At 37.2% G+C, this 16230-nt stretch overlaps 1 protein-coding gene across 1 annotated transcript in view; it reads right to left on the minus strand.

Moving 5' to 3' along the window:
* Positions 1 to 16230, minus strand: part of LOC139152148 (eukaryotic translation initiation factor 3 subunit B-like) — a 40594-nt gene that overhangs the window by 1640 nt on the left and 22724 nt on the right. The window contains exons 5-16 of the mRNA XM_070725250.1: positions 11612 to 11740; positions 10841 to 10998; positions 10209 to 10340; positions 9217 to 9283; positions 8713 to 8759; positions 8234 to 8444; positions 7100 to 7295; positions 6535 to 6613; positions 6091 to 6229; positions 5185 to 5310; positions 2957 to 3034; positions 319 to 427 (exon numbers count right to left, since the gene is read on the minus strand). Of these exons, the coding sequence (XP_070581351.1) occupies positions 319 to 427; positions 2957 to 3034; positions 5185 to 5310; positions 6091 to 6229; positions 6535 to 6613; positions 7100 to 7295; positions 8234 to 8444; positions 8713 to 8759; positions 9217 to 9283; positions 10209 to 10340; positions 10841 to 10998; positions 11612 to 11740 (1471 nt within the window). The remainder of the gene's footprint in view (positions 1 to 318; positions 428 to 2956; positions 3035 to 5184; positions 5311 to 6090; positions 6230 to 6534; positions 6614 to 7099; positions 7296 to 8233; positions 8445 to 8712; positions 8760 to 9216; positions 9284 to 10208; positions 10341 to 10840; positions 10999 to 11611; positions 11741 to 16230) is intronic.

The raw sequence follows: 16230 nt of genomic DNA on the forward strand, positions 1-16230 counted from the left end.
GCTTGGTCTTATGTCTGACACATACAAGTGATATTCGTTTTGATATGACTCAGGAACAGGTGACACTGAGTAATTATCTATCACAGTAAAATGCATCCACTAAAGCAGAATAGCATTAAAACAATACTTGTGGTGTTGGTTATGTGCCATTTATTTGCAAAAACATCGGAAAAGTAAATTTAATATTTTGGTGTCTCTCTTGTTTAGTATTAGAATTTGATTGAAAAATAGTTTGATAGCAGAGGTCCATATCATAACCCTCTGTAGCTTTTTAATCTCAAATGTTGGTTAAAGTAAGTAAGTTGTTGCTGCACATACCTCCACGAAGCTCTAGACGCACAGGCTTACAGGCTTCATACTCTTTCTCTAATTGTGCACGATAGTTCATAAAGTCTTCCATCATCTGTCGGCGTTTCTCCACCAACTCCTGAAATGTCAAAACAAGTCATCGTTGATGACACAGTCCCCACTTGTTAATGGGTATTTTGATCACAGGTCCGCCTCAAAATGGATAGAGTCCACTTCATTAGGTCTGTGATAAAAATACTTTTGAATGAATTCGCTTGATACATGTCTGAGTTATGGTTCAGGACATGAAAAAATCGTAACAAAATGGTCGCACAGTGGCCATATTGGATCGCATCACAAAACAAATTGATGTGCATAGCTATGACATTGGTCGATGTCCTTGTACCAACTTTGAATAAAATCGGTTGAAACATGCGGATATGCCTGAGAAATGGCTCTGTACATGAAAAAATCGTAATAAAATGGCCGCCTGGCGGCCATTTTGGATCGTATCACAAAACCGATTGACGTGCATATGTATGACATAGGTCAATGTCCTTGTACCAACTTTGAATAAAATCGGTTGAGATATGCCTGAGTTATGGCTCTGTACATGAAAAAATCGTAATAAAATGGCCGCACAGCGGCCATATTGGATCGTATCACAAAACAAATTGACGTGCACAGCTATGACATTTGTCAATAACCTTGTACCAACTTTGAATAAAATCGGTTGAAACATGCCTGAGTAATGGCTCTGTACATGAAAAAATCGTAATAAAATGGCCGCCTGGCGGCCATATTGGATCGTATCACAAAACAAATTGACGTGCATATCTATGACATTGGTCAATGTCCTTGTACCAACTTTGAATAAAATCGGTTGGAACATGCCTGAGTAATGGCTCTGTACATGAAAAAATCGTAATAAAATGGCCGCCTGGCGGCCATATTGGATCGTATCACAAAACAAATTGACGTGCATATCTATGACATTGGTCAATGTCCTTGCACCAACTTTGAATAAAATCGGTTGGAACATGCCTGAGTAATGGCTCTGTACATGAAAAAATCGTAATAAAATGGCCGCCTGGCGGCCATATTGGATCGTATCACAAAACAAATTGACGTGCATCTGTATGACATATGAAGTAATCCTTGTACCAAGTTTGAATGAAATCGCTCCAGGTATCTCTGAGATATCTGCGTGAACGGACGGACGCACGGACAGACGCACGCACGGACATGACCAAACCTATAAGTCCCCCCGGACGGTGTCCGTGGGGACTAATAATGATGCAAGTAGGTTAATAATCATATAATGAATGTGGAAGAGACAGGTGCAATGAACAAAGCCCTGTAGCACAAAACATAATATGGAAATTTTTCTTTCATGAAAGAAAGCATTCTTGTTCAGAGAGAACACTGCAAAACACCTAAGTTCCATTCCAACCAAGCATGCATGAGTGGGTTAGTATACACAAGAAAAGAATATATTCCAAAGTTTGTCATTTGAATCATGATCCATCAGAAAACAAACCTGGGTCCACACACTCAAAGTCACTTTTAAATTCAGAGACTTTTTTGTGGTTCAGTATGCCATTTCCAAGATATAATTTTTACATATGTTACCTATTTTTGTATCATTTACATATCACTTTTACAATATTATAACGGATTGTCTTGTCATGTTTTTAAATTGTAGGTGGATTATCAATTCTCCAGGACTTTTTGGGTGACTTTCAATTTCAACGACTTTATGAAACCATAGGGACCCTGACAAACATAATTTGAACAGAATGTGTTGAAGTAGAATCTTGAATAATCTAATCTCTGCTGAATAGCATCAAACTTCTATCATTTTGTTTGTATTTAGTCAACATACTGTATTCGTCCAAGTATGACATGATCACATTAATACTGATACATAACCATAGACACAAGACACAAAACTCAGCAACCATTTCCTAGCCTACAGTGACAAAGCGTTTGATGTCGTTGTTCCAAATCAAACTGATCCTTGGATAGAGAATGGTAATTTGGTGAAACTTCCACCTTGAAACAAGTAGAAAAACTTTGAACAAAGATGCCGTGTATTCGTCCAATCAGCACTGATTAACATACTGTGACCTGAACTTGCATGCATTGGCTTTATGTAAATGCTACTTGACTTTCCAAGATCAAACAGTATCTTGTGAAAACAACAGCATAGCAGTGAAATTCATAAAAGTCACTGGTAAACACTTTTCACTGATAAAAACATAATTCCTTCAACAATGAAAGAGTGTGTAAAGAGAATGAAAACCAATAATGTGAATAGAAATATAAAATGGTGGACACTGTCAGGGTAGGTTTTATGAGGTAATGAGGGCTAGGAAGGGTTACAGAATCATAAGGTGGTGGGAAAAAAAATCCTTTCCCTTATGGTACCATCATATCATTTTAACATCTTTTACGGATTTCTTTAGTAATTTTTTTGATTGATCCTACCCTTTCAATATTTAAGCTTAACTAGGGTTTATAGACGGGATGTACAGCATTTGCAAAAATCCTCTAAAAATAGCTGAGGGGCTTATACACGAGCAAGGGGCTATACATGAACAAGTACAGTATATCAACACTGAAATTCTTTTGAGCAGTTTTACTTCTAATACATGAAAGAACTTACCTTTGAAGCTTTAGACTGACTCATTCTATCCTTGAGTTCAAACTGTTTGGAATAGTTCTTCATGTTCTTCTTAATGTCCTGAAAATCAATACCAATGTTTTTCAGTTCTACACTTTGATAATCCTACTGAACAACATACTAAACACTGACAAAATTTTCAAAACTCAGTTCAATACACAGAGTAACTTGCAGATTGTTTAAAATATTTAAAATCTGAAAACATTAATAAGTTAGAAAAAACAGATTGCAAACAGACAACTTCAATTCAAGGTCAATCAAAAGCCTGATTATAAAGTGTCATACAGATTTATGAATGTAGCCTGTTTACATAATTTTTTTTGTATTTGTGTGCACAATGGAAAAGGAGAGCCTTAAAATGTTTTCATTCTGTTTGCTTTTTTTTTGTAATTCAGTGGACTGGTATATGATAAATGAGTTATTACCAAATGTAATCCATTGACTATGTCATATCAGCATTCTGGTCATTGTTACTGTGTTAGATACAGGACAAACAGCACAAATAACACATTGTGGTCATTGGTACTGTGTTAGATATGGGACCGTCTCAGATTGTCGCAGAAGTTCAAAAAGCGAAATTTATTCGTTTAGGGGGGGAGGGGGTTTGACCTCCATTCAATTAGTGAACTTCACTTTCGCACTTTTATTTTGTGATCACAAGTTTTCGTGTGTTTATTTTAAATTAAAGAAAAACTGCACACTCGTGCCAACAAATTTGTAACTGTTTCTATCTCGTTTGTGCCCCAAACACAATTTACCGATAGGAACATTGTATCCTAAACATTTCATTCATCAAATTATACAAAGACAAAAAGTATCATTTTTTTAAAAATGTGCTATTTATAAGCGTCTGCTCTAACCACTAGATGTCTTTATTCTCACTTGTTATGCACCTGGTCATAGTCGTTTTAATGATATGATTGAACATGCCTGGGCCCCCTTGTCAAAGTTTTTTGCTTATTTACCGCCCCTACCAAGTACAAATTGCGTGTTCACAAAGACAAAGAACAGCACAAGAGATGCAAAAAGGAAAGTAAAAAAAAATGAAACTTTTATGCGGTAAAATGCCCTGTTAGTACTCAAATCTGATCGTTTACTTTAATTGTAATGTGGCAAGGGGAATACGTCTTTAGTAGCTATAGCAAAATGCAACATTGTACTCTCAGGCAGACATGAACATTTCGCACTTTTGAAGTTTCGTTTAGGGGGAGGGGGAGGGGGTTTTGATCTAAACGAAGAAATTTCGTTTCTTGAACTTCTGCGACAATCTGAGACGGTCCCTTAGATACGGGACAAACAATACAAATGACACATTCTGGTCTATGGTGCTGAGTTAGATATGGGACAAACAGTACAAATGACACATTGTGGTCATTGGTACTGTGTTTGATATGGGACAAACAATACAAATGACACATTCTGGTCTATGGTGCTGTGTTAGATACGGTACAAACAGTACAAATGACACATTCTGGTCTATGGTGCTGTGTTAGATACGGGACAAACAGTACAAATGACACATTCTGGTCTATGGTACTGTGTCAGATACAGGACAAACACTACAAATGACACATTCTGGTCATTGGTGCTGTGTTAGACAACGGACAAACAGTACAAATGACACATTTCTGGTCTATGGTGCTGTGTTAGACAAAGGACAAACAGTACAAATGACACATTCTGGTCATTGTTACTGTGTTAGATACAGGACAAACAGCACAAATAACACATTGTGGTCATTGGTACTGTGTTAGATATGGGACAAACAGTACAAATGACACATTGTGGTCATTGGTACTGTGTTTGATATGGGACAAACAATACAAATGACACATTCTGGTCTATGGTGCTGTGTTAGATACGGGACAAACAGTACAAATGACACATTCTGGTCTATGGTACTGTGTCAGATACAGGACAAACACTACAAATGACACATTCTGGTCATTGGTGCTGTGTTAGACAACGGACAAACAGTACAAAACATGACACATTCCGCTTCTTGGTGCTGGCTGTAATAGACACAAGACACACAGCACAAATGAGACTCATGGATATTGGGGACATTTTCTCTAACTCAGTCTAAGTATCTTCCTCCAAGTACTGTGTCTACCATACAATACATTGCAAAGACTATGTCGCCCTCAAAATATTTGGTGTTTGCAGAATACACGAAATGTTTTGACTTTTCACAACAATTCTTTATTTACCTTTATTTGCTTGGCAGAAAGCAAGGTAGGAGGTCTTGGTCTCCATAGCAACTGGCAAAATCGCTCCATGGCTTGCTTATGAAGAATTTTACCTTGGAAATTCCATACCCAGAAAGCATTATCCACCTAAATGAAAAGGCAGAACACAATATGCAAAGTTAAATTTCATGCTGATAGATAATCTAGGAAAATTGATTAATAAAAATGTTTGCAATAACAATTTCATACTATTTATTCATAATTATGACAGCTTTTACTCAAATCTAGGTGTATCTGGCGACAGAGCAGTGAAGCTCTTGATGTCTTCGTTCATTTTAAAGCCGGCACTACACTGTTTCAGGAATAAAAGTTGATAAATCCCTGTCATCATCCCCTGAGATGCTCTTATCTCCCTAAGAAAACAGGAATGAATTTTAGACTGGCGGTTTGAAATGCTCTGAGCTGCCAGCAGGGTGCGTTATCTATATCAGTTTATCACAGAACTATCACATTAGCAATGTCTTGTGTATTTTTAATCATTGTGGATCTCTCTGTTAACAGAAGAAAACTACTGTGTAATACACTAAACATTTCACATTACAAACTGCCCTTCTAAAGACCGCCAACTGTAAAATTGAGAACTACCATGAAGACGTGAACACACACAACTTACACAATACTGGTACATAGATACCCAGAATAATCTCTCTCATGGAAAAGCGTGGACATTGTTATCAGTGTGCCCTCTAACTAACAAGATTTCAAAAAACTTTTGAGTCAATTTAAAAACTTGGTTATTTTTCTTGAGTCACCATGTATTATTTCCTATTTAGCTCAAAATTTTCTTGCGTCACAGAGAATATTTTTGAGTCATGACTCAAAAATTATGCTTAGAGGGCACAGTGGACATTGTTATAACGAAGTTACCTTGTGTCCCCACCAGCTGACTCCAGAGATCACATATCTGCCTGTTGGATCCCACTCCACATCAGTAGCCATAAAATGTTCAGCTGCGTTCATTATGGTGAAATCTGAAGTATCTATGAATTCTAATGAACCACTCATACTGTAAAAAAAAACAATATGAACCTCAGAATTATGATACACTGAATTTGGAACTATTCTAACACAATGCACGGCACTTCTATAACAATTAACACCACCACTGGAAGGTTCACACTTCAGCGTGGATCAGATGCCAAAGGGACTGAAGATGCATATTTTGATTGAGAACATAACCTGTAAAAAGGCCCCTGAAAAACCTAATAAGCTAAACAAATCAAAACATTTGAATTGCTGTGTGATAAGTCAGTCACAGTGAACTAGTAAGTGAGATATCACTGCTCTGTCAGACACCTCACAGTTACTTACTTTCTCAATCCCGCTAGGATGACAAACTGACCACTTGGTGACCAAAATATGTGATTAGCTTGCTTCTTGTCCATCATTTCTGTATAGAGTACACAATGTCAATCATCAATATGATGAAGCATGCTTTATGCTCACACATAACACCTAAACATGAATATTTTTATTTCTGTATAGAGTACACAATGTCAATCATCAATATGATGAAGCATGCTTTATGCTCACACATAACACCTAAACATGAATATTTTTATTCAAGAATAATCACATACATAAGAATATTTTAACAAGTGCTATTGGGAAAATATTGCAATGATCATGAAGTTACACATTCTGTGTTGTCCTGTTTCTGAATTCAATAAAACACAGCTTCTGAGAAAGTTGATATTGAACAGCCTGTCTAAGATTGATTTGCAATTTTTTTCCTTTCACTTTCAGTGACTTTTGTCATGCATTTACAATGATTGAAAATTAAACGTCAGCAAAATACTTCATTACCATGAGGAAATTTGGAGAGCTGTGTAAAAATCAAACAAGTCTTCATACATAACAAGATACTGTTACTTACTCAGCAACTCCACTTTGCCCTTAGTAACATTGTAAAAGCTAACACATATCCTTGGAGATTCTCCGTGAAGAACAGCAAATTTACAACCACCAGCTGGTTCCCAGGCAAATGCTAATATGCTGTCTTTAATTTCAACCTGTTCCACTGGTACTTGTTTTTCTCTCATACGGAATATTTCAAAATTACAGGACTGGACCTGGTAGCAAATACAAACAGCAATGACGTTTGGATCAAATGGTGGCTACCATCATATTAGTTCACAAACCTAAATTCCAATAATATGGAAGCATCAGCTGATGTTGGATAGCTGCAAGAGTAACTGAGTAATTTCAACATTTCTGAAGTTAGTGTGGCACATAGTGGATGGCTTTGGCACACAGTGGATGGCTTTGGCACACAGTGGATGGCTTTGGCACACAGTGGATGGCTTTGGCACACAGTGGATGGCTTTGGCACACAGTGGATGGCTTTTGCCATGTGCATGTCAGGAAGTACTTTTGCCCATCAAGTTGCACAACAAAAAGAAGTCACTTGACAAAGCCTATATATCTCTGTTATTTAATCCTAAGCTATTTGACTTTGATGGAGATACACTGGAATGGAGTCTGCCCAGTAGGACTAACAGTATTCTTACAAGTACCAATGCATAGGTGAAAAAATAATTGCTTTGTGTTTAAATTGCAGGTTTCAAGAAAACTACCACTATGGATCAGAATATAAATTAAACACACAAACACAAGTACTAAAACAAACACAGGCACAGACAGACAGACAGACAGACAGACGGACAGACACATACACACAAGTACTACTGCTATAGATGCATAGTTTCTTGTGAATCCATAGTTGATAAGTTGGCCATGACTTACTTCATATTCCCCACTCTATCAAGCCCCCCCAAGTATCATTGATTTTTGAAATCTGTATTTGAGCTGAATTGGATGTAGGGAAGGGCTTCAACACAAGGACGGGTTATACTCAGATAAATACAGTAAGTTATATCTGCGAACACACGAGTATGATCGCACTGGAGTCAACTGTAACTGCTCAGCACAAAACAGATAATCTAAATTCCTTATGACCACAAATAGTACAGAGAAAAATGTTTGCATATTTTGATAACAGACATCTCACCTTCTTACTCTTGGTGACTCTGTCAACTTTGACACAGAGAAAGTCACCTTTATTCTGCCAGTGCATCTTACACTCTGCTACATTGTAGAGATTCTTGACACGGACTTCCGTTCTCATAGGAATTTCCAACAAGGTAACTCTGGCCGGGATGTCATTATCCTCAGGAGTCCAATAAGCTATGAAGTAATCACTGGGTGACCATGAAAAATCTCTGTGATATATCAGAAAGAAATACCAATATCAACAACATTATAGAATATTTCTCAGAATAATAATTTATAATGCACATACGTAGTAACAGTGTCTTGAGGCTCATTACATAGCAAATATTTATGAAAGTTTCTAGAACTGATGTTACTTTCTGCAATACAAAGGGTAGATATTGTTTCAAAGATTGACAAATAAGAGTCTCTGTATTTTCAATAGAGAAAACTACCCGCTAAGAAAATGAAAAATTGTACAAAGGTTGACATACTCACCGAATTCCTTGGATCTTAATACTTTTCTTCTCCAGGAGACCAAATGACTGCAAAGGATATATAGTGTCAGTGGGGAAATATTTCATGTCCAGATTGTTGAATTTATGTATATATATCACAAAAATATTTGTCCTAAAAGGAAGTCAGCTTTGGACAGTAATACACTAACAGTGTTTGGATTATGATCACTTTATTGCCCATATATCTCAATCTCAAGAAAAACAGCACAATTTGCTGTAGCTTTCAAAATTTGCAGAAATCCAATGACAGTCTAAATCCTCATTGTGAAATAGAAAAAAACATGAATTGACTCGCGGAACACAAAGTCATCAGTGATCATCTTGGGTGTAACAAATACATGATGCGCTTTTGAAAATAGATGATGGTGTACAAAACTTCCTCAACTGCTGTCACAGGTACTTACTGTAATATTGTCAAATACTATACACCATCTCCTCATGTAAGAAGTCTAGTTTTTATCACATGGCAATGTGAAATACTTACAGGGGTTTCATAGACACTCAAACCATCTTGTGCCATCCTTGCAAAGTACTTTCCATCATGACTCCATCTGAAACATTATATTGTGAGCTATTAGATGTAAGACTACAGAAATGTATGAACTGAGATATTATCAAGCAAGTATTTGGTAGATTTCATGCTGACACATACGATGACAATACAATGACAATGTAACAGTGGGACTCAGAACAATATGTACTACAACTGAAATCAGTATGATAGAAGTAGACAATTACATTTGTACACCTTGGCACCATAGATCTTTCTATGCACTTTAACCTCCATGAATCTGCTCAACTCTCGGTTTGTTTATCAAAAGCATGTTTAAAATACCACAAAAGGTAAGAAAGCTGAAGTACCGAGTATCACCAACATTGGCTATGAAGGATTGAACTCCGTAAAAAACAGTGTTTTCTCAAGCGTGTGTGATTGGGCAAATCCCCTGAGTTCCTCAAAATCTGCGTTAAAAAAAAACTCAAACTGTATGTCCCCCTCTCTATGAAAGCTTGAGATACTGACACACATAGAGTACTAATAGTGGCAATTCACACAATGATTGTTGCCTATGATGTGACATCATATGGTTAATTAAACCCACTATCTGCCTAGCCACAGCATCAAAAGTTTCCAATCCGCAAAAATATGTACAAGGCTGAAAGATTCTTAACTAAACTTCCAGATTACAAAACAGTGTATATATGACTGAAGAATGAAGGCTTCTAATACATTTACCATTTCCAATATGGATAAGAGCAAAAAACAGGAGACTGTCTTTAATTTGATACTTGATACCCACTACAACCTTTATTTGCAAATACTTTAAAAAAAACATAATTTGGATAGTTTAAATTTGCATAATGTATTATGGTCTCTCTCAATCAGAACAAAATCCTCAAAATTTTCTTGCAGTGAGGGACATTCCCCTTGTGATACAGTCACTGAATAGTTGATACCAAGCTTGGTATCTTACTCACTTAAAAATTGGCCAATGTGCAGTATTTTCACAATGGAAACCTCTCTTCTTACTTCCAGTGTAAATATCCCAGATAATGATGGCCTGTGGATCATCCTTTGTGTCAACTAATGGACTGAAGGTTACCATATATCTGAAACACATACCATATGTGTTATTAAATCCAAGACAAATATTAAGATAAAAATGTCAGAAATGAAATATCACGCATCTTTAACCCTTTTCTGTGAAGTTCATATGTTACCATCAGGTCAAGTTAGGACCAGTGAGGCAAAACATGTCCTAACATCTTGCAATTTAACCAAAACAAGTCATCGTTGAAGGCCTGAATACAAACCGCTTTTCACTCACTTGGAAGATTGGGAAGTGATACTGTCTGGCAGGATACTGTATATAAGAAGTATCATGCTTTGTAGTAATGTGTACTGGTCAAGTAGCTGAGCAAGAACTGCTGTTGTTAATATTTATTGATACTACTTCAGAATAGCTTACACATAATGCCTGAAGAATCAATTATATTTGCAAGTTTCAGTAAACAGACTTCAACATCTCAACGGAACCTACTTACACGGACTTACATGGTAATTGACATTACAAGAAATATTACAGACTGAAATGTGATGATATTCTTACCTTTCACATGGAGAGAAATCAATCAGTTGTACTCCTGGATGATTAAATCTCATGATTTGTTTGAACTGTTCTCCCGCCCACAGGGCTATACCTCTTTGATGAAAAGTAGCTAGGTAAGTCCCTTTGGGAGACCATCTCACATACGTCTCTGTCCATCTCTGGTTATGGATGAAAAAGAAAGCCAAGTTCAAAGCTCAAAACAAATTCAGTATCACAAATATCCTTGGGAACACAGCTCTTTATGTTTTGATTAAAGGGTCAGTAGCTGTAACTTTTGATGAATTTTTTCACTATTTTTGACACAATGTCAACAATATTTTCTTGTTCACTCCCCAAAGCATGTTGAGATACATAGTATTCAGCTTGTCAACTCAGCCTCTTCATATGTAGACTGCATTAATATGGTTTCCAAGTGAATTATGGTCCGGATTAGAATTCAGACATCAACAATAAATGGGTGTTTCAATATGCTTTGGGGAGTAGAACTAGAAATAACTGTAGACATGCACATTAACAAAAATGGTGAAAAATCATCAAAGTTATTACTGGCCCTTTAAATTGTAATAAATTAAATTGCCAAAACCACTGTGAAAATTTCTACCAAACAATACACAAATGGAGTAACAGTGATGATGTTGAATCTGCTTTGTTGGGAATGTTACTTGAAAGTTTACTTGGAAGGTAAAATTTCCTAGTGATAAATGTAAAAAGCTGTTTCTAACCAACTTATGATAACATTTTTTAGGAGCATAGCAACATCTATCAGCTTACTGATCGTTCTTCTATAGATGCTGGTCCTGCAGATGTGTTCCAAAAGATAGCAGTTCTTTCTCCACCGTCGTAGATGACACTATACTGATCATTGCAGTCTGCATCAAGTAGCCACCACTTCAAATTACCCTGCAGTTCAAAGAAAAATTTCCTACATTAGCAATATCAACTGACTGGCAAAGATGTGATGTCAATGTCACAAGCGTCCATTATTTGAACCAAATGCATTGAAAATGTCCCTTAGCCAAGTATTACAGAGTCACATTTGACGATGAATTTAGTTAAAAAGTAATGTAAATAGTAGATAAATCTACAGTTAACACTGTGCCCCACTATGTCACATTGATATACCAACCACTGAATGCTAATTTTCACCAGCAGGCAGTCTAGTTTTAATATCAACGGATGACATTTAATTCCACATTCAACTAAAGTCAGTGAGAGACTGTCTCAGATGCTTGTGTGAGTTCATCAAATTAATTAGTTTAGATCAAAACCCTCTCCCCTAAACAAGAATTCTGAAATGCAACATGTTCAAGCTAGACCGGCAATGATGTTAGCTGTTTGGAAATTGCTGCTTTAATCCTATACCTGCCAAGTTCATATTTCACCATCAGGTCAAGTTGGTTAAAACTAGTGAAGCAAAACATGTCCCATATGGTGCATTTTAACAAAGACTTGAAGATTTTAAGGTCCCTGAAGACAGAGATACTGTAAACTTGATTTTTACAGACGAAAGCTGCTATGACATACCAAGCCAAATAGGTGAAAATACTTGAAAATATATATGGTCTTTGCTCCACACTGCGTTTTACTGACTTGGCAGATGGGGAAGTGATTCTGTCTGGTATATGAAGGGATATACTTCTACAAAACACTAGTGTAGGGTTCTCCCCAGAGTTCCAAGAGTGCTGGACGGCTCATTAATATTCATGAGCATTAATATTCATGAAAAACTGTAACATTTTATATGCTTGTATTCTTACTTTCTTAGGGCTTGATATACAAATAATAATAGCCATTTCCGCTGTACCTTCAAGGTATTTTTTCAGTTTTAACTGAACAATACAAAAAGAAAAAAATCTTTAGTAGTTGTAAAGGAATGTTTTGAAGCTTCTGAAAAATAATGTACCACTTTGTCATCATTTTCCTGTGCTTATATCATCCCTCACCACTATGAAGTTTGGATTACCATTGCACTGTACCAGCATCCAATGTTTTTTCAAATGACCTAGGTGGTCTTGTTAATGCTCGTGGGCAGACTCAATAGAGTTTAAACCAAGAACTTAGGGGTTGACTAATCGGCCATACACTGTAGTTTTGAAAGTTGAATTTCTCGATGTCAAATTCACTTCAATAGCTTCTCAGTGTTCTCCCCAGGCCGTTTAACAGGATCGGCCCCGATCCTTTATTTTTTTCGCCCGATCCTTTATTTTTCATGCCGATCCTGTTTCATGTCCGCTGATTCTCTTTAAATGTGGCTGAAGACCTATTGTTTCTCGGCGGCGATTTTGTCACTTTTATTTCAGCGAGCGTATCAAGTGTGAAACGGTTCTAATGTGGCGATAACATGACGTGCCAGATGATTAAAAGGTTTATTCCATCGCCAAAATGTGTGAAATGGTTAGACTGTTCTCCTTTCATGTCGATGCTTTAGGTGTTTTAACACACAATGAGGCACTGAGGCGGGGTTATGGGGTGCAAAGCACTCAAAGTCGCGCTTGTCCGCTTGTCTGTGAGGAGAATAAATGGGCCGGCCGTATTGCAAATGAACATCGGCTAAGACAGATGAAACTTAAATTCAAAAAGCATGAAATGTGTTACGCTGCCGATCGTACAGATAACGGCCATTTTATACAACGGACATGGAGTATACTCAACGAAAGGCTCGGTGTTGCATCTTTGCCAGCGGGCACTCAGTCAAAGCATGGAGGTAGTTCGATGGTCAAAGCATCTATATACTATAGGCAACTGGTTGAACTGCCGTTGCCACCAATGTCTCGCACTGGTAAGAATCCGAAGGTCAGGAAAAGTGATTTCGATCAGAAGTGGCTGAAATCGTACGATTGATTGAGACAAAAATAGCGCCAATGGCACTTGATCACAACTGGCACATTGTGAAACTACTCTATCTCTGGGTACACCTGTACATGAAATACTGAATTGGTAGGTGCTGCGGGTTTGGAGTTTGTCAGTAAATGCACACAGAAAACAAAGTCCCGAAGTAGCGAATTCCAGCCATTTTCAAACCACACTGTTTGTCAGTGGGGTAAGCAATATTTGCAAAAATCACATTTCCAGGCTAATAGACTATGTTTTACGAAATCACACGTCCTTATTACAAAATAAAACGATCTTTGTCTTTAAATCAATGCGCCAGTAAACAGGTCCAGTAGCTAGTTATGTCATCAAGTCTGTAATGTTAAGGGTCATAACAAATGTGAGAAATCTAAAACATTAAATATGTTGTTTTTTATCAATTTTATTACCAAAAGCGCATGAAAATCTCTGATACTTTGAATCAGCCATCCTGCATATTTGTAACATTCATCAAAACCTCATTTCTGTTCCACAACTCATTAAATAGTCCACAATGCAGGATTGTGTACATTCCAAAAATACATACATGAAAGACCCCTAAAATCAATTAGTTAAAGGGGGGTTAGAAATTTCCCAAAACTATCTAACCGCTGCTCCGTTTGGCTCCATTTTTCGGAATTGGAACCTTGGAACCAGTCTATGTATCGGTACCAAATATCAACGCAGTCTGTTCAGCAGTTTTTGACTTTTTGTCGTTTACGGAAATGGACGACATCAAACACCGGTTGAAACCACCTCTATATCACAACTTCCAGTTGTGATAAAAATCAGATGCAAAATGTATGGTACTGCCGCGTGTTCAGATCGTGTCCCCGAGTTAGCCATTTCGAGATCTGTGTAGCAGTACGTCAATATGACGTTGAAGCTATGTGTGTCACCTCTTGTCACGCATTCGTAACTTGCATGGATTCGTTCGATTGACTTTATGAAACAGTTGCACTTGATCCAGTTTCAAAACCCATGACCCGTTTTACAATATTCAAGGCACCATGAAATGAAATAAAAAGGAACTACATGAGCTAAAATAATCATTCGTGTGATCATCTGAATACAGCAGCTATGTACGTACGGTTAGGGTATACAGTATAGGTTCAAAGGTCGCGTGTGTTCAAGTGTGCTCCACACAATGCATGGCGGCCGACGCCGCACAGTTGTCAAAGTTTTGTACGTTTGTCGAAGTAGAAGTCGATGCAATTTCAAATCTTGTTCTTGAAAATACCTGGTATCAATATTTTCGGGCTTCTCTTTATTATGAATTGAGTTTTAAAGTCAACATATTTCTCTGCAGGCATGCTCCTCTGACTCTGAATTGTAAGTGCAATATTCAGTCCCTATGAACTTGTCCGTGTAACCGTTTTGCCATGGACGTTTAAAAAAGACGTCCATGGTTTTAGAATAGCAATCTGGCTACAGACAAACATGTACCGGTAGTAACAGAGGATCACATAAAACGTCTGATTTTGAATGTTATTCTAGAAAGAACTGGAAGACTTTGAATGAAAATATGGATGTAATGTATGAAGTGTTTAAAGTGCATGAAAGATTTTATTTTATCCTTTTATTGTGGGATTTTTTCTGATGCTATGGAGTGACTTTTGTATTGCATAATTAAAATAAATTTACATAGTCATTGTTATGCAATTAGCCGATCCTGTTTCAGAAATTTCTGGGGAGAACACTGCTTCTTGATAGTCATTGTAGAATGGGAAAATTCACAAACAGAGAGGCTTGTTGCCACAGACAAGAAACTTTTGGCTTATTGACCTGAAAAATAAGTGAGTGTTAATTGATAATTCAAAGACTGGATTCGTTGACACCAAACTTGCTCGTGACTTTCATTGCATGCAGTCTTCCACAATGCCACTCATTGAGTCTGAACTGAAAATTGAAGAGTACGTTTTAGTTGAAGTCCTGTTTTTTGTGTTGATTTTCGCTACTGTACAGGGGTTTCACTAAGTTTTGAAACAGGGGCCAAATGAAAATTACAGGCGGCCAAGCCGTACCAACGTCCAAGCATGAGGATGTTTGGATATGGCAGCCCCCCCCCCCCCCCCCCCCCCCCACACGGTTCCAAATTAGCTATAATAACTCGACAAAACGGTACATCAATCACACACGATAACTTATTTAAACAAGTCATCGTTGATGACACAGTCCCCACTTGTTAATGGGTACTTTGATTACATGTCCTAAGAGGATAGAGTCCTCTTCATTAATTGAGACATGCCCAAGTTTTGGCTAAGGACACGAAAAAATTGTAACAAAATGGCTGCCATGCAGCCATATTGGATCATATCAAGAAACAAATTGACATACATATGTATGACATAGGTTAATGTCCTTGTACCAACTTTGAATAAAATCGGTTAAGATATGCCTTAGAGTATTATGGCCCTCGACAGGAAAAAATCGTAATAAAATGGCCGCAAGGCAGCCATATTGGATCGTATCACATAACAATTGACATGCATATGTATGACATTAGTCAATCTCCTTGTACCAACTTTGAATAAAATCCG

Source organism: Ptychodera flava, chromosome 15 (genome assembly GCF_041260155.1).
Source record: "Ptychodera flava strain L36383 chromosome 15, AS_Pfla_20210202, whole genome shotgun sequence".
NCBI classification, from domain to species: domain Eukaryota; kingdom Metazoa; phylum Hemichordata; class Enteropneusta; family Ptychoderidae; genus Ptychodera; species Ptychodera flava.